This window comes from Chlamydomonas reinhardtii, chromosome 12 (genome assembly GCF_000002595.2).
Source record: "Chlamydomonas reinhardtii strain CC-503 cw92 mt+ chromosome 12, whole genome shotgun sequence".
NCBI classification, from domain to species: domain Eukaryota; kingdom Viridiplantae; phylum Chlorophyta; class Chlorophyceae; order Chlamydomonadales; family Chlamydomonadaceae; genus Chlamydomonas; species Chlamydomonas reinhardtii.
In genome coordinates this window covers 9,181,928-9,203,809 of record NC_057015.1, presented here as the reverse complement: position 1 = coordinate 9,203,809, position 21,882 = coordinate 9,181,928, and the positions used below count along the sequence as shown (strand labels likewise).

The 21,882-nt window shown below is 61.6% G+C and overlaps 5 protein-coding genes across 7 annotated transcripts; all 5 read left to right on the top strand.

Moving 5' to 3' along the window:
• The first annotated feature begins 503 nt into the window (after positions 1–503).
• On the top strand, positions 504–2,381 carry CHLRE_12g541850v5 (uncharacterized protein). Its single transcript, XM_043068775.1, has 3 exons — positions 504–605; positions 878–1,037; positions 1,384–2,381. The coding sequence occupies exons 1-3, from the start codon at positions 549–551 to the stop codon at positions 1,467–1,469; spliced, it is 303 nt and encodes a 100-aa protein (XP_042919188.1). The 5' UTR covers positions 504–548; the 3' UTR covers positions 1,470–2,381.
• A 50-nt stretch (positions 2,382–2,431) lies between these two features.
• Positions 2,432–11,250, top strand: CHLRE_12g541904v5 (uncharacterized protein). The gene is made up of 15 exons (XM_043068777.1): positions 2,432–2,659; positions 3,290–3,586; positions 3,872–4,372; positions 4,676–4,792; positions 5,007–5,353; positions 5,596–5,709; positions 6,031–6,144; positions 7,234–7,342; positions 7,552–7,614; positions 8,116–8,277; positions 8,686–8,793; positions 9,274–9,339; positions 9,611–9,931; positions 10,312–10,593; positions 10,843–11,250. The coding sequence occupies exons 2-15, from the start codon at positions 3,326–3,328 to the stop codon at positions 11,017–11,019; spliced, it is 2,742 nt and encodes a 913-aa protein (XP_042919187.1). The 5' UTR covers positions 2,432–2,659; positions 3,290–3,325; the 3' UTR covers positions 11,020–11,250.
• Positions 11,251–11,411: 161 nt separating this feature from the next.
• CHLRE_12g541950v5 (uncharacterized protein) lies at positions 11,412–16,767 on the top strand. Of its 2 annotated transcripts, none has more exons than XM_043068779.1 (11): positions 11,412–11,704; positions 11,901–11,969; positions 12,240–12,281; positions 12,632–12,673; positions 13,057–13,151; positions 13,289–13,459; positions 13,630–13,989; positions 14,173–14,388; positions 14,547–14,734; positions 14,892–15,289; positions 15,496–16,767. In XM_043068779.1, the coding sequence occupies exons 1-11, from the start codon at positions 11,692–11,694 to the stop codon at positions 15,753–15,755; spliced, it is 1,854 nt and encodes a 617-aa protein (XP_042919185.1). In that variant the 5' UTR covers positions 11,412–11,691; the 3' UTR covers positions 15,756–16,767. The 2 variants fall into 2 exon arrangements, with proteins under 2 accessions (XP_042919185.1, XP_042919186.1); XM_043068778.1 differs by having other exon boundaries at positions 14,889–15,289.
• Positions 16,768–17,474: 707 nt separating this feature from the next.
• CHLRE_12g542000v5 (uncharacterized protein) lies at positions 17,475–20,809 on the top strand. 2 transcript variants are annotated; one of them, XM_043068780.1, is made up of 5 exons: positions 17,475–17,741; positions 17,915–18,000; positions 18,160–18,245; positions 19,588–19,677; positions 19,832–20,809. In XM_043068780.1, the coding sequence occupies exons 1-5, from the start codon at positions 17,608–17,610 to the stop codon at positions 19,898–19,900; spliced, it is 465 nt and encodes a 154-aa protein (XP_042919184.1). In that variant the 5' UTR covers positions 17,475–17,607; the 3' UTR covers positions 19,901–20,809. The 2 variants fall into 2 exon arrangements, with proteins under 2 accessions (XP_042919184.1, XP_001693919.2); XM_001693867.2 differs by having other exon boundaries at positions 17,485–17,741.
• Positions 20,810–20,964: 155 nt separating this feature from the next.
• CHLRE_12g542050v5 (uncharacterized protein) lies at positions 20,965–21,880 on the top strand. Its single transcript, XM_001693868.2, has 2 exons — positions 20,965–21,099; positions 21,454–21,880. Exons 1-2 carry the CDS (start codon positions 21,050–21,052, stop codon positions 21,845–21,847), a joined length of 444 nt encoding a protein of 147 aa, XP_001693920.2. The 5' UTR covers positions 20,965–21,049; the 3' UTR covers positions 21,848–21,880.
• The last annotated feature ends 2 nt before the right edge of the window (positions 21,881–21,882 follow it).

Sequence of the window (21,882 nt, the reverse complement as noted above, 5' to 3'; positions counted from 1 at the left end):
GCGAGTCCATTGGCCAGGAACGGGCAAGCGTGGAGTGAACCTCGCGCCGCGCGGGATCCCGCCTTACATCAGCAACATGTGCTAACCGCCGGGGTTGGGTAAGCTGAGGACCGCCGGTTGTCCTTTCTTAATACCAATCGACTGTGTGCAAGGTTAGGACAGTGCGCGCAATACTAGGACAGCACTAGGATGTGCATGGTCAGGGTGGGGTAAACCCCACCTGCGACCAGGTTGTCATGCTACGGCACGCCTCGGTGTTCGGTAGCCTCCCCAAGGCATGGAGCCAGGACAACTGTATTTCTGCCAGGCCCTGGGCAAACAGGATCCTAGCAACCAGAGCATCTGATGACAGATCGCTGGTGTGAAACCCAACCGATGAGTCGCCGTGGCGTGGCGTGCTGGATCCTAGGGCGGATTGCGAATGACTGCAAAGACGGGCACGCAAACATTGATGCATCCGCGCCGTATAAAGGCATAGAAATAAAATCTGGGCCGATGGGTTTGTTAGAAATACCACGAAAACAAACCCATTGAAATACTGGCGAGCTATGGCTGGCCACGCACTTGTTGCCGTCAAATTCGAGGTATTCGGCAGGGTACAAAAGGTAAAATAAATGAGGCAATAAGCGTAGTAAAGCAGAAACGAAGCGGTGGAACACTCAGAGCTGTTGCCTGGGGGTCCTTATCACCGGCCTTTTTGAGAGCCCTATGATGCCTTCGCTGCAGCTGGTTAATTACAGTAGACATGCAGGCTGGATGGCAGAGCGCGAGGGTCGCGAAATGTCCACATTTTGCAGGCCCTGTCGTGCAGCCCCCCCCCCCCGCCACCGCCGTTCCAAGCGACCCTCCTCGTCGCGACGCTGCCCCTGTGCCCCAGGTTTTCTTCCGCAAGTACACGCAGGCGGAGGCGCAGCGGCTGGGGCTGCACGGCTGGTGCGAGAATACGGCGCGCGGCACCGTGCAGGGCGAGCTGGAGGGGCCGACAGAGGCGGTCCGGCAGATGAAGACCTGGCTGCGGACCACCGGCAGCCCTAACAGTGAGTTTCATAGCGCATGACTTTCTATGTTAATGTCGGTAAACCTGACGGGGGAGATGGGTGGGGGATAGAGATCGGGAGACGCTTGGGGAGTGAAGAGGTTCAGCACTGACCGGTAAAGCACGTGGCATGGCAACCTCAGCAATGGGTTGCCGCAGTCACGACGCACGCTCACCCCCAGCCGGGCTGTGTGACAATTAAGGTTGGTAGGCCGAGGGTTTGCCGACCATGGCTTTGCCAGCGCACCGCGCCTAGCTGCATGACGCACTGCCCCGACTGTCCCCACCTGCCCCCACCCGACGGCCCTTTCCCTCTGCACGCCTGTCCGCATGCACACCCGCACCAGGCCAAATCGAGCGGGCGGAGTTCGGCGAGGAGGTGCCCCTGGCGGCCTACACACACGAGGAGTTCGGCATCCGGAGACACCACTGAGCAGCGCAGTGGGGGCAGCGCGGCGCTTCTGTCATGAGGCGGACAGCGTGGCTGGCGGTAAGGGATGAAGGGCAGGCCGGCAGTTGCAGTCGGTACCGTACACGGGAGACGCGTGCCAGGGCACGGCGGGAGTCGTCCAGGCGCCTTGTCCCAGAAACAAGCATGCGTGGTTGGCAACAGCGTTGTGAGCGTAAGATTGCGAGGAACCCTAGAACTCAGAACAGGAACTGGAGGGGGCTACTTAGTGGCTAACTCACTCGGCAGTGGCTGGCTGAAGAAGCGGAATGGGAAAGGAAAGATTCAAGGCCTGGCGCCGCTTAGGAAGGGCCGCATGGGCCGCATGGGCGCACATGAGCCCCGCAACGCATGGCCCAACCCTGCCTACGGCGGCTGGGTTTGGGCCGTGCCGAGTGGTGTTACGTTGCGCCGCCCTGCGCCCTGCGCCGTGAGCTGTTCGGGGGCTGGCTGGATTGGGTGAGGAGGTTGTTGAGGGCCTAAGTTGTGGCCGGCCTCGATGTTGGCAAAGGTTTAGGTAAATGATGCGTGATGGCCAGCTGGCCAGCAGGTCGGTTGACGGGACGACGCCCCGTGGCGTGGGGCAGTTTCGGGTGCCATACAACAGCACTGCAATTCACGCATACTTAAGGACATGTTCACGGCTAGGATTGAACGTGGCGGTGGAGAGGGGTCGTGAAGTGAGCCGGTTTCTTCGAGAGATGTCATGCATTGTGCATTGTGTTTTGGTGTTTTGTGCCGCTGCCCCCTTCTTTGACTCGTACAATATGGTAGCCAAGCAATTGCAGCCTTGTACCGGTATGCTGCTGACGATAATCCAGCTCTTGACGCAAGGGCCTTGGGACTAGGGGCTAGTGCAGACCTACGCAGTACAACACCTCTAACGCCTCTCTCGTTCATATCCACAACCTGCAAGACACGCGCCCGGCGCCACTGGCAGACAGCTACAGGTCAACAGCAGACTAAGCCCTTGGGGGGTGTCAGGGCTGCAGGGTCGGGGGGTCAAGGCTGCGCGCGAGTGGTAGGCGTTGGGCCCCTTCGCCGGGTCGCGCTGTGGCTGCATGTATTGTTGCGTGGTGCTCCTGTGTGTCGCAGCGCTGATGCCGCCACGCATAGTTCTCTTCTTGTCTGGCAGGGTCTGGCTGGAGGGCCACTCAGGCGCACACGAGGCCGTGGTGAGTGTCCCCTCCTCGCGCACCCCCGCATTGTGTTTTGACCCTGGCACGTCAGACTGGGCCAGCGTCCATAACCATAATGGGCCGGCCCCAGTGCTAAGCAGTGCAGTTCATTTGTTACAAATTACAAACCATCAACCTCAATGTCCTCGAAACCAGCCACCGGCAGCGAGGCGTGGGTGGCACAGTTGTCCAGCGAGCTTCGACCCGCCGGTCTGACCGGCCGCACTGTCGGCACAGCCGCAGAGGCGTCGGCAGAGGAGCTAGGCACCATATGCTACATCAGCAGTGGCATTGCCCTCAGCTTCGAGCGCTTTGCGCTTTTCTGGGAGCCGCTCAATCAACCCAGCACAGTTCTCGGCCTGCCCGCGCACCGCGAGCAGAACCGGGCGCACTGGCTACTGATGCACGCTGCTGGGTGGGTCGCCATCGACTCACATCCGGCAGCGGCGGAGGCCAAGGAGGCGTTCAGGCAGCGGCAGGCGGCGTTCCTGGAGGCGTTCAGGCAGCAGCAGGCGGAGGCGTTCAGGCAGCAGCAGGCGGAGGAGAAGGCGGCCAAGCGGCAGAGGCGTTGAAGGTGATGATGCGGGTCGAAACCTGTGCAATTTGTAGTTGGCTTTCAATTTGCAGTCGCGTTATTTTGTATGACTTGCATTCCACAAAAAAATGGCGTCAATAATAGACCGGGCTGCAGACCCAGACGCGCTGCCGCTTGACTTTCTGCGGTTGCTCTTTGCTCGACTCAATCCGCGAGACCTATGCGCGGCCGCATGCACCTGTAAACTTTACAATGAGCTAGCATCGGCGCCGGTAGTGTGGAAGGCGCATTTCCGGACGAGATGGCGCCATTCAAGTGCGGGCGATGCGGACTACGCAGCACTCCAGCGCGAGGAAAAGTGGAAGTCGCTGTATCGCATCAGGCACAAGGTACCAATCGCACGGTTGGTGATGAAAAATGGCTCAGGCCTCGTAGCGCCGCGGAACCACGGGTTTAAGCCGATGACTGTGCCCTCCGCTTCCTCCTGCCCACCATCTATTCCTCCCCACCACCGCCTCCTCCCCTCCCTGCGCCCCGCAACGCATGGCCCAACCCTGCTTGCATCCTCTTGCATGAGTGCCGGTCCGCATCCATCAAGTTCTGTGGCATTACGCCACCCAGCTGCATTTGTGTCGATCAAATCCCCGAACCGCCCCCGCCGCCGCTCCCTCCAGCTGGACGCCAGCGCCCGCGCCGCCTTGTGCGACCTGCCCTGGCCGCTGCGTCGAGCCGACGCGCTGTCCGCCCTGGTGTCCGCCGACGAGGACGTGGTGGACCAGCTGCTGCAGCACGCAGCGCCGCCGCCGGCAGTAGCAACATTGAGACCAGGAGCTGTAGCAGCGGGGCAGCAGGACCAGCAGCAGGAGCAGCGGCAAGATGCTGAAGCAGCAGGGGGAGGCTCAGGGGAGCGTACGGCCGCGGAGGCAGGTGCGGAGGCGGGGGCGGCTCCGGCGCTGCCGCCGCCGGACCTGCATGTGGGTCGGAGGTACTGGGCGACTGAGGCGCTGGCGGCGGTGCGCAAGCAGCAGGCAGTGGAGGTGATGCAGGAGATTGCGGCGGCGCGTGCTGACATGCCGATGGCGGCGTTTTCGGCGGCGGCGGAGGAGGCGGCGGCGGGAGCTGGCGGCGGACCGGTGCTGAATGTGGCGGCGCTGGAACGCGGGGCGATCGCCATTGTGAGTACGTGTGCGTGTGCATCATAGAACACAGTGTGGGGGATGAGGTGCCAGGCTCACGGCAAGCAGCTCCCGTGTCTTGGGGTCGGCGCCCTGCTCTCCTCGCATCCTTGCCGCCTCGCCGCCAACCCTCTCAATGCCCTCCCCGTGCACGCACGAAAGCAGACGCACGCACGCACGCACACACACACACAAACACACACACACACACACACGCGCGCGCGCACGCGCGAACATACGTCAGGCCACACACGATCCCGCGTGTTAGCTGCCCATGTGCTCCCTGACAAACACACGCGCCAGGCCGCCGCGCACTACCCCACCGCGGACCTGTCCCGGCTGGAGGCGGAGCTGGGGGCGTTGGGGGCGGAGCTGGCGCGGCGCATGGCGGAGCAGGGCGCGGCGCCGGGCTCGGAGCAGGTGCGGCCGCGTGGGGTTGAGGGCGGAGCAGGGCGGGGCGGAGGAGGCAGGGGAGCCAAGGAGTGGCTGCGGCGAAATGCGCCGGGGCTGTGCTGTGGCCGCGGGGGCAGCGTGAGTCAGCTGCCAGGAGGGTGAAACCCAGCCGCACCGCAGGCTGCCGGCCAACCTGGCATGTGTGCCACCTGCTGTGCCGCCTGCTGTGTGTGTGACTCAGGCGCTGCACGTGCTCAACCACCTGTTGTTTGGGGAGCCGCAGCTGCCGCTGCACCACCCCATGGCCCTGCCGCCCGCACTGGCGGCGGCGGCGGCGGCGGCGGCGGCGCCCGCCGGCCCCGCTGTGACCGCCGTCGACACGCCTGTGCCTCTGACTGGTCATGGCGATTGTGTTAGCAGCGGCAGCGGCAGCAGCAGCAGCAGTGCCTTCGGCGGCTCGAGCTCGAGCGGGTGTCCGCCGCTTGTGGCTGTAGCAGGGCGGTCCGGTGGCGTGGGGCTGTGCGGCTGTAGCCATGATGACTACTTCAACCCCGCCAACTCGCTTCTGCCAGACGTGCTGAGCTATAGGTGCGGCGGGGGACACAAACGCGGGGATTCCAATATGCACACGTGAACACCAATGAATGCCGTACCAGCTCCTGACCTCGCATCCACATCGCTATCATCCCTCGCCCGTAAAGTGTCAACGCTCTGTCAAGTCTCAACACAACGTTGCATTCCAAATCTCCCCACCCTGGAGCGCGAACATCGCTGCGTCCGTTGTTGTTTACCACCGCCATGTAACACTACCGCTGCCGCGCTGCTGTCAGGCGGCGCTGCGGCATCCCCATCGCGCTGGCTACCGTGCACCTGGCGGTGGCGGCGCGCGGCGGGCTGGGCGGGCGGCTGCAGCTGATTGGGCTGCCGACACGCGTGGCCAACAGGTGGGGGGCTGGGGGAGAGGGGGGCGGGGGTGGAGGCGGGACAGTGCGTGCAGGTGTATGGGGGTGCATGGGGGTGATGGGAACCAACCAACCCCAGAGAGGCATGCGAGCAGGGCTAAGGGATTAATGCACAGCGCCGAGAGGACACACACGTCCGTAGCACGCGCTGCTGCTGCTGCCGACCGGCGGCAGGCCCACCGAAGGCCGGTGCCCTCACACGTGCCCCACCCCCAAGTCGGCGCCTCACCTGGATGTAAACGTGAACTTGTCCGGCCCCATCACATCACCCTGCGTGCACGCATGGGCGCCCCGGCCCCACAGGTTCATTCCGACAGGGGCAGACGGCGGCGGCGGCGGCGGCAGCGGCACGGGAGGGTCTCGGGAGCTGTTTGTGGACGTGTTCAGCGGCCGGGTGGTTGACTGGGAGGAGCTGAGGTGCGGAGGGGTGGGTGGTGTTCGTTTCTTCCAAGCCCAAAGAAAACAAGACCCAGAAGCAGCCCACAAAGTGCGGAAGAGGTTTTGCCTTACACGGGGGTTACCGTACTGCTAAAAATTATTCGTGCTCTGAATTTTCGGGAGGGGGGTAAATAGCTGGAATTAGGCCGAATTTATTAATTTTCGGGACGGGACCGGGACCTGCAAGCGGTTGTGACACAAATTTTCGGGGACAACGGGGCTCCGGCGGGAAAGGCCCTGCAGTCTCCCCTATACCACCACGTGTAACCATGCACACCTACGAACACGCAGAACCCTTTCTAACGTACTAAGCCATGCACTCTCTTCGTGTTCCTCTCTCTTCGTGTTCCTCATTTGCCGTGCCTCAACCCCACCCGTACCGTACTTAAAAGCACACCTGCTTACCGGTATCCTCCCGGTGTCCTTACCACATGCTTACGCAAGCCTTGCACCGGACCGAACCGCCTTAACCAGCTGCAGGATTGGCTTCGGGATTGGCTTCGGGATTGGCTTCGGGACGGTGATTTGCTGGCAGCAGCTTCTTCAGCAGCTGGTTGATTGCTGCTTGTTTCATTTTACTTCATGCTTTCTATGCTTGACATTACTTGTGTAAATGTATTTACAGTGGCCCATATCAGAAATTATGAGATTAGATCGTGTGTATGGCACGCGGGGCACGCCCGCCCGCGCGCCCGCGCCCGCACGGGGCAGGTGCGGGTGGCACAAATTTTCGGGATGGGACCCCCTAAAAATAGGCGCTAAATAGTTCGGTTCCATATTTCGGGACCCCCAACCGAAATATGAAGCACGAATAATTTTTAGCAGTACGGTATCAGGTTTGCAGCTGGAGGAGGAGGTGGCGGATCGGGGGAGTTTATGCCGGAGACCAACGGACCTATTAGGGCGGGCTTTTACGTGCGCGACACAGGCGGTTTGGCCGGACGCCGTGGATGTATCGCGGTCCCCTGTTCCGACCTGTGAGCTCTTGTGCGGCCGGCCGTGACCTCGTCCTTGTCCCGCCTGGTCCACCACCACCGCCCCTCACCACCACCTACACCGCGCCCCCAGGCGGACGCTGGCGGGCACGGGAGTGGCTGTGGCCCGGCACCACGTGCGGCCGCTCACCGCGGCAGCGGCCCTGGAGCGCATGGCGGTCAACCTACACGGCACATACCGGGTGAGGGGGCGGTGGTGAGGGTGGCGGTGTGTGTGGGGGTGGCGGTGGCGGTGTGTGTGGGCGGCTGCATGGGCTGTTGTGGGTTGGCCGCAAGCGCCAGGTACTAGATGGCGTGTGCGGGGTAGAATTTATGCGCTACCACCAACAGCCGAACACACACACACACACACACACACACACAAATTCCCACACGGTCACTGTTCACGCAGCTTACGGACGACCTGGCGTGTCTGCGCCTGGCCCTGGATCTGGCGGCGCCGGTGGCGGAGCAGGTGCGTGCGCGTGCGTGTGGGTGTGGATGTGTGTTAATGAGCACAAGGACGGTGCGTGTGTCTTTGTTTGTGTGCGCACGCGTTTGTGATATGTGTGTGTGCGTGACTTGTGCTTATGAAGTACAGGACTTGACATGAACACAATTACACACTCTCCACCCCACGGCCCCGCGGCGTGTTCGTGCAAAGGGGAGAAACACGCAGGACTGTGTATGCGTGTGCGCGTGTGTGTGTGTGTGTGTGTGTGTGTGTGTGTGTGTGTGTGTGAATGCAAAGAACAACACATTCCATGTGTGCCCCGCTGGTGTGCCTTGCTGCCGAAGGGTGTCCCGAGAACTCGATCGCGAGACTCGAGGAGGCAACAATGCATCTGTAGTGATATATATACACACACACACACACACACACACACACACACACACACACACACGCACACACACACACACACACACACACACACCAACATAACACGTGACACGCACGCACGCATCTGCCCCGTAGCCCCGCGACCTGCTCCTTCGGCGCTGCCGGCTCAGTGCGGCGATGGAGGACTGGGCGGACGCAGCTGCCTCCCTGGCCGGACTGGGGGCGGCGGCGGAGGGAGACAGTGGCGGCGGTGCCGGCGGGGGTGTACAGCGGCAGGTGGCGGAGCAGCTGGAGCAGGTGTGCGTGTGTGTGCGTGTGTGTGTGTGTGCGTGTGTGTGTGTGTGTGTGTGTGTGTGTGTGTGTGTGTGTGTGTGTGTGTGTGTGTGTGTGTGTGTGTGTGTGTGTGTGTGTGTGTGTGTGTGTGTGTGTGTGTGTGTGCAGGGGAGGCGGGAGGCTGGGGTGCGGGTGGGGTGGGGGGGGGGAAGGCGAGGGACCGCGTGGGTTGGCAGGATGCGGGGGGTGGGGCTGTGAGTCAGCGGCGGGGCTGGCGTGCTAGGGGACAGCGGGTTGGCACAGTAGTAGTCGACTCCTGAATGGGGTGCGGCGGAATGAGATTGTGTGGGGTGTGTGTGTGTGTCGGAATCACAAAGAAGGCAGCACGCAGCGGCAGTGATGATGTGTGGGCCGCCTGCACGCCTCTTGCAGCTGCAACGGGAATTGCAGCAGCAGCGGGCGCAGTGGGCGGCCCGCGCCGCGGCCCCCAAGGTGCGCCCGCAGGAGGCGGTGCTCTTCCCTGTGGGGACCATGGTGCAGGTGCGTGGGCGTGTGTGTTTGCGTGGCGGCTTTGGCGTGTGGATTGGGAGCACGAAGGGGAGCACAAGGGGATGCGCGTTTGGGTGCGTTGCAACTTGTTGGCGTGCCAACCTGCTGCTGCGGCGGCGTGGGTCCTGGTCACAGTTCTTGTCTGCCACGTGATGGCCCGCCGCGACCCGCCCCGAGCCCGGAGCAGCACGTGCCTCGGGCCGCCATATGCGCCTCGCGCCATATGCGCCTCGCGCCATATGCGCCTCACGCCATATGCGCCTCACGCCATATGCGCCTCGCGCCATATGCGCCTCGCGCCATATGCGCCTCGCGCCTCACGCCTCGCGCCACCGGCTTCACCCCATCCGGCCACCGGCTGTCCAGGGGAGGGTGTTGCTGACCCCCTCTGCCCCGCATGCCCCTAAGAACCGCCCTTTATCGACCTCCTCCTCCCCTCCTCCCCCCTCGCCTCCACGCACACGCACACAGCACCGTGTGTACGGCTACAGGGGTCTCATCGTGGATTGGGATCCGGCCTGCGCCATGGATGAGCACGTGAGCGGACTGGTGTGCGTTGTGTTGGAGAGCACGAGGACGGAAGCACGCAGGACTGTGTGCATGTGCGTGTGCATGTGCGGCGCGTGTGCATGCTGCAAGGGAGTGGGGGTTAACTGCAGTGAGGTGTCCGTGTGTGCCGTGGAGGCCGTACATGCATCCTGCGTGGCCAGTCATCCGCACAGCGCCCTAGGCAGGTTCTTCCTGCTTACCCGCCCCCGCCCCGCACCCCACCTCCTCCCCACACCACCTTGACCGCCGCCTCCCCCAGTGGATCCGGCAGATGGGCGTGGACCTGCTGCCGGGGGGCGGCCGCGCGCAGCCCTTCTACCGTGTGCTGGTGTCAGCGGCCAGCAGCGGCGCACTGCAGGGGGCGGGGGCGGGGGCAGAGGAAGGGGAAGGGGAAGAGCGCGAAGCGGAGGGGCAGCAGAGGCAGCAGGGGGCGGTGCAGGCGGCACCGGCAGCTGTGGCGGGAGCCGGGGGCGGTGGTGGTGATGGTGGTGGTGCCGGCGGCGGCTGGCGGGGCCAGGTGTGGGCGCCATTCGGCGGCGCCTCCAAGCTGACCGGGCTGCACCATAAGCTGCTGGCGCAGGTAGGCCCCTCGGCAGGGAGGGAGGAGGGGAGGGAGGGAGGGGAGGGAGGGAGGGGAGGGAGGGACGGGAGGGAGGGAGGGGAGGGGGAGACTCCGGCCGCGATTGGGGTGTCGGTGGGGTGTTGAGTGGGGTATAAAAGAGCACAACAGAGGAGAACGTTGTCATGTGGCATCGTGTTTCTCCTCATAATGTCGGGGGGCATTTCCCTCTCGCATCACTTCCTGATGATGCCCGGGGCCTTTCCCTTTGACAGCCGACACCAGCATTCAACTCCTGTCTTGCAACCCCGCGCCTCCTGTTGCTGTACTGGGCATGGTGGTGACAACCCCCCCACCCGCCTGCTGCCACTTCCCTGCTGCCACCCCCACCCACCCCGCAGGAGACCTACGTGGCGCAGGTCAACATCCAGGTCCTGGTGCCGCGACAGCCGCCAGCAGCCGCCACCGCTACTGCCACCGCTGTCGCCACCGCTACTGCCATCGCTGCTGCCGAAGCTGCTGGCCGTGCTGCTACCGGCAGTAGCAGTGGCGAGGACCCAGCGGGCCCGCCGCCGCCGCCGCCGCCGCAGCAGCAGCAGCAGCAGCAGCAGCTGGACTGGCCCAAGGGCATGTGGCGGCCACCGCCGGGTGCGACCACTGTGTCGGTGTCTGCAAATTTCCAGGTGCGCGTGTGTGCAGCTGTGTGGTACCGGTATGTCGCACGCTGTCTTCCTGACCGTGTGCTTGCACGCAAACAGTGCACAAGTGCACGCGCTGCCTGCTTCGGTGCCTTCCCCCTGCTCCCTCTTGCTCTGTGTAGACAGAAGCGCACACCCGCTGACACGGCCCGCACTCCTCCCTCCCTCCTTCCCGGCCTGTATCCTTCCCTTGTGCACTCTCAACGCACGGGGCCGCCACCTTCCTCCCCGCAGATCCGGCATCCTGAGGTGGGCCGCTTCATGTTGGGCAGGCGGCCAGGCCAGCTGCGCTACGTGCCCCAGCCCGCGCTGGCAGCGCGCTTTCTGGGGGACGTGGATGAAGTGGGCGGGGGCCAGTGCGGCGAGGAGGTAGAGGAGGACGGCTGGCACGATGTCCAAGCGGGCTACTGAGGAGTTGAGGCCGTGACTTTTGCGGGGGGGGATGTGTGCTGCGCAGCTTAACGGATGGCGGAAAGGTTAGTAGGCGAGCACGCGTTGTTCAGCAGTTGTTGCAGACAAGCAGTTTGGGTAGTCTCAGGTGGCCTGCACACGGTGGCCTGAGTCTGGCTGACCATCCAGGACCATTGCGCACCTGCGACTTGTTGGAGAGTTGCACCTTGGATGTTGTAAAGCACGGAGCCCCAAATGCACTACTGTTCTTGGGCACGGTCTTGGGGGCACACACGGGCACCCTGCCAAACCCGTACGGCAAAACTAGAATGCCCGAGGCATGCATGCGCCCTCTCGACCCGATGGATCGTTTGCTTCCGTTCCGCTTCCTCGCGAAATACTTGCCCCACGTCGATAGAACCTGGCATGCATTTTCGTTGCGCCGTGCAGCCAACTTGACACACATAGGCTTTAATTCCGCACAGTGACGCCAGCATGTTACATTTTTTTGTAAATGCGTGGTGTAATACAACGAGTTAATGCGATGAGCAATCGGAGGAGGTGACGGCTGGGAGGGGATTGAGCGATTTGGCTGGCTAAAAGGAGGTCGCGCACGATTGCCGGACGCGGGATCAGGCTATGAGTGACTGTGCTAGCTCCCAGCCTTGATATAGCGCACAGTTGCCCGGACCTATGCAGCGCTGCGGTAAGCGCGAATGGGTGCTTCTGGCCTTTCCTTGCCTCGTTCGCCTTCACAACGCTTTCGTGTAGTCCGTGTGGCATTCAGCAGCGTACGGGAGTGACTGAGTGCGCCCAGAAACGCGACACGTTCAGGCAACAGCGGCAGCCGCGACTTCGTCACCGGCAGCTTGACCCTGAGTCTACTTGCGTTGCACATCCAGGTTTTCTTCGCGGGTTCAGGGCGGCAGCCCTGCTGGCGGCACCGCCGGCGGCGTCTTGTAGCGCAAACAGTAAGTTCCTGCCCCTCAACGGCACGGACGGGCAGGGTGCCAAGGGTGAAGGCTCCGGTACGACCGGTACTGCCGGAACTCGAGCACTTGCGCGCGTGCACGCAAGGGACGCACACGTGCTTGTTTGGACTATATGCTCGCCGTGTCATACGCCTCATGTCACCCCCCTCCCTTGCATTCCAATCCACCCTTGATGTCCTGCTTCCATTGCTGCCAAGCCCGTTTCGCACTTGTCTTACGTGCTTGTCTGCTTTGATTGCACGTGTACAGGCTTCGCGTCCACGGCGGGGCCCCATCTGCTGCCGTGCACAGGTATGTTTGCGGCCGCAGTCACCTTCCCTTGCCTTTCCTTGCCTCTGTCGCCCGCTTTCGCCCGCTGTAGTCCGTGTGTCATTCACGGCATGCACGGGCTGGGGTCGGGTTGTCTGAACGTGCCAAGGGTGAAGGCTCCGGTACTAACGGTACTCCCGGAACTCGAGCACTTACGCGCATGCACGCAAGGAACGCCGTCCTTGTTTGGACTGCACGCTCGCCGTGTCATACGCCTCATGTCACCCTCCTCCCTTGCATTCCAATCCACCATTGATGTCCTGCTTCCATTGCTGCCAAGCCCGTTTCGCACTTGTCTTACGTGCTTGTCTGCTTTGATTGCACGTGTACAGGCTTCGCATCCACGGCGGGGCCCCATCTGCAGCTGTGCACAGGTATGTTTGCGACCGCAGTCACCTTCCCTTGCCTTTCCTTGCCTCTGTCGCCCGCTTTCGCCCGCTGTAGTCCGTATATCATTCACGGCATGCACGGGCGGGGGGTCGGGGTGTCTGAACGTGCCAAGGGTGATGTCTCCGTTACTACCGGTACCGTACTGCCGAAACTCGAGCACTTACGCGCATGCACGCAAGGGACGCACACGTCTTTGTTTGGACTGCACGCTCGCCGTGTCATACGCCTCATGTCACCCCCTCCCTTGCATTCCAATCCACCATTGATGTCCTGCTTCCATCGCTGCCGAGCCTGCAGATGTCGCATGTCACCGGAGGCTGGGTTACGTTAAGTACCGTATGTTGTGTCCATCAATCCGACACCGCAGGGGCGTCAAGGATCCGCACCTTCAGCAGCAGGGGCGACGACGGGCGAAATGGAGACAGCCGCGGCGATGGGCTTGACAGCTCGTCAGGCAATCAGGTATGGTGTGAATTATATGGCATAGGTCCGGCTGGGCTGGCAGCATTCGAGTGGGCTTGCTAGCTTATCGGAGACTGTATGAATTTCCGGCGTATATACGGCTTACGAATTGGACCTTGGCATGCCTGTGCATGCAGGTAGAGCCGCGGGTCGACCCGTTCCGTGATTGTGGGCTTCGCCACGACAGCGGCGGCGGCAGCGGCGGAGGGAGGCAGCAGCTGCTGCCGCAAGCTGCGGCCTCTGCCGCCCCGGTGGCGGAGCAGCACAGGCTGCAGCTGTCGGCCGCAGGAGACAGCGCATCACTGCAGGTGCGATGTAGCTCGTGCGTGGGGCCGTAAGAGTGTAGCCTACCTTAACACTCATGTACTTCTCACGCCATGCATACATGTAATCTTTCTGCACTACCATGGGTACATGCATTATTCAAACAAAGCATGGGCTCTGGTTCCTGACGAACATTCCACTGTTCACTTTGCAGGACATCGCGCGGATCGTGAAGGAGGCGGTGCGCGCCGAGTTCGCTTCGCCTGGCGTCAAGCGGATCGTGAAGGAGGCGGTGCGCGCCGAGTTCGCTTCGCAGGACAACACGCCGATCGTGAAGGAGGTGCGCGCCGAGATCAAGAGCTTTTCACAGAGGCTCGAGAGCGTCTGCGACGGCCTAAGTGCGCTCATGGAGTACACTGCCGCCAAGCAGCTGCAGCAGGACCTCGGCGACGACGTGCGGGTGCACCCCAACGTGCGCCTCACTGGCGCCAAGAGCACATCCGACTGCCTGCTGCGGGAGGCAGATGCTGAGGTCAAGGAGACTGCGGCGTCTGCGCTTGTCAAGCGGCTGCAGGTGAGCTCGCTGGAGGGCTAGGAGAGTAGAGAGTAGAGAGAGTGGCATGCATGCTGGGCAGGTAAAACTAATGGGTCTTGGCGTGGAGCTTAATGGCCCGCCTCTTTTGCAGCTTACACCGTATTTGACCCGTATTGCTGCCCGCCCGCACCTATGAACTTGTCATTATACGGTGTATGGCAGGGGCTGTCTGGCCTGCGGGCTGTGCTGCGCTACTTCCTCACCAGGGCCTGCGCTGACCTGATGGGGCTGCGTAAGCGTAGCGCCTCAGCTGCTGCTGCTGCTGCTACTGCTGCGATGGCGGCGGCTGCTGATGCTTCGGCAGCAAATGTTGCGGCGGCAGCTGCAGACGCTGCGACCATTGCTATATCGACTGCACGTGACGCAGCAACCATCCAGGTGGATACGGGGCTGCGCACTGGAGGTCGGCCTGAAGAAGCCGGGTTGACGGAGGGTGATCAGTGGGTGGGCAGACGTGCTTGTTGGGCAAACACGCATCGCGTTAGCTGGGTGGAGCTGTACCCTTGAGCACGCCCTCCGCCCGCTGATTGCACCAGGGGCACCTGGTGACGCTGCAAGCGCTTCAGGACCGGCTGCTGGTCGCGACGGCGGGCACTGCAGTGGAGGCGCACCTCGCAGCTGCAGCTGTCACAGCGCTGGGCAGCGCGCAGGGCTACATTGACACGCACCGCCCCCGTCGCCCTCGCGCCGGCCACCCGCCAGAGTCCTCTGCCGCAAGCAACAGGTGTGGCTGCATGGGCTGACTTCATCTTCCAGCCTACCTACTGCATGTGTGAACCGCAAGTAGGTGCCTTACTTTGCTTGACTGATTTGTCAGCTAGCTGGTGACATATTGCGTGCGTGCTGCCGCCTGTGTTCTGTTTCATTATGCGGTGCAGCAGCACCAGCAGCGGCGGCAGCGGCACCGGCGCCGGCAGCAGGGATGATGAGCACGGCGATGGTCAGGACAGCAGCAGCAGGAGTGGCGATGACGACGGAGGCGACGGCACTCAAGCGTGCACGCCGTATGCCGCCGCGATGCTGCTGCTGGACGCCATGCGCCACAGAAAGACTGACGAGCTCCTGCTGCTGGTGACTGACGGCCCTTTCTCGATGCTGGTGCTGTCGGCGCTGCAGCCTGCTACCACGCTGCCGCTCACGGCTGCGCTGAACACGAGCAGTGGCAGCGGTAGCGGCGGCAGCTTCAAGCCTGCGACGCACCTGGAAGTGGACGCACTTGCTGTGCGGCTCAAGGACTCAACGCTTCAGGTCATAATACAGGAGGCCAAGATGACGTCCAGTAAGTTGTCATTCTGTCTCAGCTTTTGGGATGTTCGGCGTGTGTGGTTGGTGTGGCCGATGGTTTGTATCCCTGAATACAAGTAGTATAAGTACGGCCGCCTGCAGTGTTCTGTCGGGCACTGCATAGCTCGCCGTTGCCATCCTTGCCCGAGATCAGTGTGCCCCACCGATACCCATGCCTTCTGTACCCTGCTGCCTCCGCAGACCTGGCAACGGCCCGGAAGCAGGTGGCGCGCATCGGCACCTTGTTCGCGTACGCGTACAACGTCGCTGTGGCCGCGGGCGCCTTTGGGGAGGGCGAGCCGCCGCGGCTGCGTTTGGAGGCACAGATCGTGTTTGCGCGCCTGAAAGCACTGCCACCGGCGCAGCTGGAGCAAATGGTCGAGCTGGTTCCGGCGGAGGGCGAGCGGCACATGATGCGCGTGCGCGTCACCGGCCTGGCTGGCTGCGCCATCAACCCGTGAGCAGCCTATTTTGTGCGCCATACGAGGGAGCGCTGGTTGGTACAGGGCGATGTTTGGGCACGTGGCAGAAGCTGGACAGGGGGGTGCGACGGGGGAGGGGCGAGTGGAAGGGGAAGTAGGAGCCCAAGCCCTTAGCCTGCACGATTGCGGAGATCGCTGCACGTATGCAAGCTGCCAAGGTTTGTTGTAGTAGCTTGTGACGTGTGCGGCGTTGGGGTAATGTGTGCACCGCGTGGATGACAGTGCGGGATACAGCATGCTGGACACATACCCGGCACGAACAAGCACAATGCTGGCACGTATTGCTGTCGGCTGGACAAACGGCCTGTCCGTTCGCGCGTGTTTGTTAAAGATGGTGCTACACTTTGAGCTGGAGCACGGCGGTTGATTCGTAGGTAGCGGTGGCCCCTTGGGGCTGTACTGGGACCGTGACACGGCGCCGAGGGGCGCTCGGAGCGCTCAGCCAAGGCGGCGGAGACCCTGGGCGCCGAGGGCTACTCGGCGCGCGCAGTGGCGGGGTGGAAGAAGCGAATGGCCGTGGTCGCTGAACACGCTCCGCGCCAGCGTGGTGGCTGCGGCGTGTGCACCGCCACCCAGACCGGGGCCTGAGCCTGTGCAAGCGGGGCTACGTGCGGGGATGGCGCATGGCCAAGGGCGCGCGGTGATTTCACATGTGCCCCCATTGCTTATTTCAGTGCCACGTTTTTTGTGTGCAATTGTGTGTGTGGGCAGGGTGTGTGTTTGCTCGGAACCAACAACAACAAAGCCACAACCGGGGGGGGTTGGAAACAAAGGGCCAGACCCCATGCCCCGAAATCCCTCGGGACCCCCCGTGAGGGGACGACCGACTCCCCCACGGACAGAACCTTGTTGTTTAGGGGTTAAAAGCCTCCATTTTATACCAGAGGGGTGTCAATCGACTGCTCTTGACGAGCACTATCACTCCGTGCCATCAGCGGTCCTGTTGTGAGACTTCAGTCACAGGTGGCATCCTATCCATGGAAATGCCCTCGACCCAGCCCACCCCGCGCTCAACACTCCGCCGCGTGACGAATGGAAATTTGCATCGGCAGCCTAGTTAGACGTGAAGTCATGCGCACCAGCGCTTGAGAGCCCAGCCGTGTCAATGCGTATGCGTCGAATGTGGGTGTGCGATGTCCGACATGTCCACACCCGGACTCGCGGCTTAGCCCTCCCACGCTTTGTTTGTGCTTATTACGTCATAACGTGCACAGACGAGCCTCGTACTGCTGCTTTTGGCCCCTAGTTCTGCTTGTGGGGCGCTTCCCGAAATCCGCCAGGATGGGTTCCCGAAACCCGGCGGACCCCCAGGGACGAGGACCGACCCCCCAACTTTGGCGGCCCAGAACGTACTCGCCAGAAACCCCTGAAACAAACTAAAAGCGCGTGCATAATGCTCTCCTAAAGCTCTGTAATTTTGAGCACGGGGTAAAGAACCTGAGCTTTCTACCCCCCCTGCCTCAACTGCCAACATCCCCTAAAATGTCTTGCAAAGCTCTGCATGGGAGCTGTTCTTGTTTAGGTGTTTACAGGAATGTTGCAAAGCACGGAGCCCAAAATGCACCACTTGCCTTGGGCACGGTCTTGGGGGCACACAGGGCTGCCAAACCCGTACGGCAAAACTGGCATGCGCGAGGCATGCATGCGCCCTCTCGACCCGATGGATCATTTGCTTCCGTTCCGCCTTCGCGCGACATACTTGCCCCACGTCAATAGAAGCTGACGTTGCGTAGCGCAGCCAACTTAACATACATAGACCATCTATAGACCTGTCTATAGACTGACATTGTTGCGCACAGTGACGCCAGCATATTACATTAAGTTTGAGTAAATGCGTGCTGTAATACAACGAGTTAAGTCGGCGTCGGTGACCGTCGATGGAGAGGTCGTCTCCAGCATCGGGCCAGGACTTATGGTTCTTGTTGGCATCCGAGAAAGCGACATGGAGAAGGACCTTAGTTGGATGTAAGCGCGAACTTACGGGGAGCAACCAAGAAAGCCTGCGCTGCTGCGGGCGGCGGAGTGCATGGGCGTGCGGACACCCCTGGACGCCCCCTGTCTGTCGTTGCCGCTTGCAATCACGGGCACCAGTGGGTTATGGCGCAATGGACTGCCTTGTGTACTGAATCCTCTCGCAGTGTCAAGAAAATCCTGTCTGTGAAGGCGTGGCCGCACCCAGAGACGCAGAAGGCGTGGGATGTTTCAGTCACTGGCGCGGGGCTAGGTAAGCCATCGGGCGGTTGACACGACACAGCTGTGCGGTTTGCGGTGTATGACTGGGCAGCCCCAAGAGATCCGCATGCCCGCAAACATGCTCTACACCAGTTTCAAACAAGCAATCGTATTGACAATCTGCTCACCGCTGTCTGTCTGGGCCCCTCAGAGATCCTGCTTGTGTCGCAGTTCACATTATACGCCCGACTCAAAAAGCCCAAACCCGACTACTCAAAGGCAATGGGGCCCACACAGGTACGGGGCTACGGGTGAAGGTGCGGGAGCGCAAAGGAGCAGGATCGGGTGCCGTGTCGGGCCGCCTTGTCGCTTGCGCAACAGCCAATCACTTCTGTGCGTCCTGCCGCTGTTGTTGACCTTGGTTGCTTTCCCCACCACCCGGCCACACACACACACACACACACACACACACACACACACACACACACACACACACACACACACACACACACACACACACACACACACACACACACACACACCCGCGTGGTACCAGCCTGCATCTAGAGCAGCTTGCGACTCTACAACCGCCGCCCGCCACGGCCCCATGCAACCCCGGCCCCGTTAAGGTTGCTTGCCGCACTCGCTCGCCCTCTTCTCCGGGTCGCGTGATACTTAATAGGCGGGCATTAGACTGCGCGTTAGCTAGGTCGCTTGTTGCACGCCGCCCCACTTGTCGCCTTTGCCATTTGCCTGCCCGTGACACTTCCTCGCTGCCGCCCTTTGCCCTTGCTTCCTCTGTCGCCCGTAGGTGAGCTCGACTACGACCAGCGGGCGGGAATATGGGACTTAGGCGTGCTGGGTAAACGTTGTAGCGCGCCCAGGGCGCGGCGCATACAATGCATATGGGTGCCACTCGGGGTCAGGTCGTTCGTCGATCGCCCGAGAGGGTTACAGGCTTTTCGCGGGTAAGTATGACTACCGGGGTCAACGCGGCAACACGACGCTCGGTATTTGGTAGGTATCCGTAAGTAACTCCGGCGCCGCTTGGGCGGGCTTCGTTTTGTTTTTTTCTAACACACACACACACACACACACACACACACACACACACACACACACACACACACACACACACACACACACACACACACACACACACACACACACACACACGCACACGCACGAGCACGGGGCCCTTCCCCCTTGCCCTTTCCAACCGGTATCACACATACACACACACACACACGCGCGCGCGTTTTGTTGTATCGCATACGGTGTCTTTCTACTTTGTTCCCCTTGTGCTGTTTAACACACACGCACACACACACACACACACACACACACACACACACACACACACACACACACACACACACACACACACACACACACACACACACACACACACACACACACACACACACACATGCACCGGCGTTCGACCGGCCGCGTACTCCTGCCCTGCCGTTGCAAATTGTTTGTCATCTGCTGGGTTCTGGGAATCAGCTGCACCCTACGGGACTTTACCAAACTGCCTTGACACTGTCCCATCACACACACACACACACACACACACACACACACACACACACACACACACACACACACACACACACACACACACACACATGCACAGGCCAAGGACCTGTACAGTCAGCTGGTGGAGGAGGTACGGCGGCAGTACGGCGCGCCGGAGCGCGTCAAAGACGGCGTGTTTGGCGCAAAGGTGCGGCCGCAAACTGGAGCCGGACAGGGTTGGCGTTTCGCCCGAGTTCGTGCTGTTGTGATCCCTGCTGCGCCTGCCCTTGCTGCCACCCCCTGCCCCCGGGTTTCCCCCTGCTTCCCCCTGATGATGTTCCACCCTCCACCTACACATACAGATGGACGTGGCACTGGTGAACGACGGCCCCGTGACCTACATAGTGGACAGCAACGACCCAGATGCGTAGTGCAGGTGCTATGAAGGTTTCGTGCGAATGGGGGATTGCGGGAAGTGGGGCATACCGTAAACAAGCTGCAAGCATGTGACCGAGGGAAGCGTTGTGTGCGGGTGGGGTTCATTCCATGAGGCGGGGGCGGGGGCTGCGGATGTGGTGAGTGGCGAGGAGTAGGGCCTTGAAGGCCGGCGCAAGGGAGCGTGATGAGTGAGCAGAGCGGGGGCTGACAGCAGCGCAAGCGAGGAAGCGGCACGCAGGGAAGGCGTGCGGTTGTTGGGCATGACGTGCTTCGGATGGAGGAGAGTCGGAGCCACCTGGCCAGGGGTAGTCCTTCATGGAGGAGAGTGAAGAGTGTGGAGTGGGTGTCAACGTGTCGTGCCAACTAATGCGCATGACAACGAACTGATGGCAGCAGCGGCAGCAGTGCATGTGCTTCGGGATGCAGGGCGTTTCCTCCGGCCTTTGCGGTTTGAACGTGTTTGAACGCTTGTTCCATGGGCCTTGCACAACGCTTTGCGGCATGTGCAGTGGCCTGAAACATAAAACACCTGGAAATGCCACCATGCAGCGTTCAGCATTTGAACCAGTGGGCTGGCCCAGGTGGGCAGGGCGCTGAACAGGGTCCCGGGCTGGTGCGGGGCAGCGGCGAAGGGGCGGCATTCCTAACACACGCTGGCTGGTGGCGCCCTTGCCGAGTGAGAGCTGCACGCTGTGAAAACTCTATGCTGTACATGGTGCTGCACTGAAATGTACATATGCTATCTCACAATCTTATCACAGTTTCATGTGGTTGGTGACGGGGTGTGCGTGCTAGACATCCTAAGATGTTAGTTTTGCTGCAAGTGCCACCCAGTCGTCGCGCACAGCTCTGCACAGTGTGCAAAGAAGTCGATGTTGCGCTGAATGTAATAGCGTCGAGCGCCCCGAGCACGCCCGTAGCGATTTGCATGACCGACGGGGCTGCCAGCCTGGAAAATCGCGACAGTACGGGGGTGGGCGTTCGCTTGAGTTCAAGAGCCAGAGCCCACCGCTCTACACCGCATTCACTGCGCTCCTTCTCTCGCTAAAGCTAGCACCTATACCTCTGCCCTGTTCTTGTTTTGAAGCTCTCTTCTCCTAGCATTCCTGCTTTACCATCCTACCTTCAGTTACAAGTCGACAATGTCTTCTTTCTTCGTTTTCGAGAACGTGGAGAACGCCTACACTCCCCGGTAAGTCAAAGGCTCCTTGCGGCGGGCCTGAGCGAGACGGGGACTGAAGCGGGGCTGAACGTACGATTGCGATGCACGAGCCACTACTGCTCGCTGATGGCTTGGGGCTTGCCGACGAGTACCCAGACGCTCTCACAGCATATGGGTTTTCCGGTAGAGGGCCCTGGGCGAAGAGGATTGCTTCGAGTTGCTAGCCCCCTTACCTGTGCGCGACGACATCCCGAGCCGCGGCAACGTTGACTGCTTGACTGCTGCACCGGCCATACAACAGCTTGTCTCGAGGCGTCCTCGCTCAAATGGCTTGCCTTGAGATGTGCTGACGGCTGCGCCTTGCCTGTGCTCTCCTTCGCGCAGGCCCTCTCCGACCACATCCCCTGCCGGCAGCCGCCGCACATCCGCCGATGGCAGTCCCTACGTTCACACAATCTGGAAGTCAAGCGAGCAGCACACCGGTACCATCATCGGCGCCTGCCGGGACATTGTGCTATTCTCCGACGGCTGGATGATCAGCCACACAAACCCAAGCGAGGTCTACCGCCGTGCGTGTGCTGATCATCCGCTGCCCGCCGGGCTCACTTACCACCTGGCTGCCCTGCTCAACAACCGAGCGGCACTTTACAACAACGTGATTGAGCGGAATCAGCCCGTGCTCACGGTGCCCTCCTTTGTCAGCCCCGAGGAAGAGGCGGCGCACGTGCCGCTCTACATGCGCGGCAGCAGCAAGCAGCAGCAGTCCGACACGCCCTGAAGGCAGCGCATCAGGGATGACTGCCCACATTATTG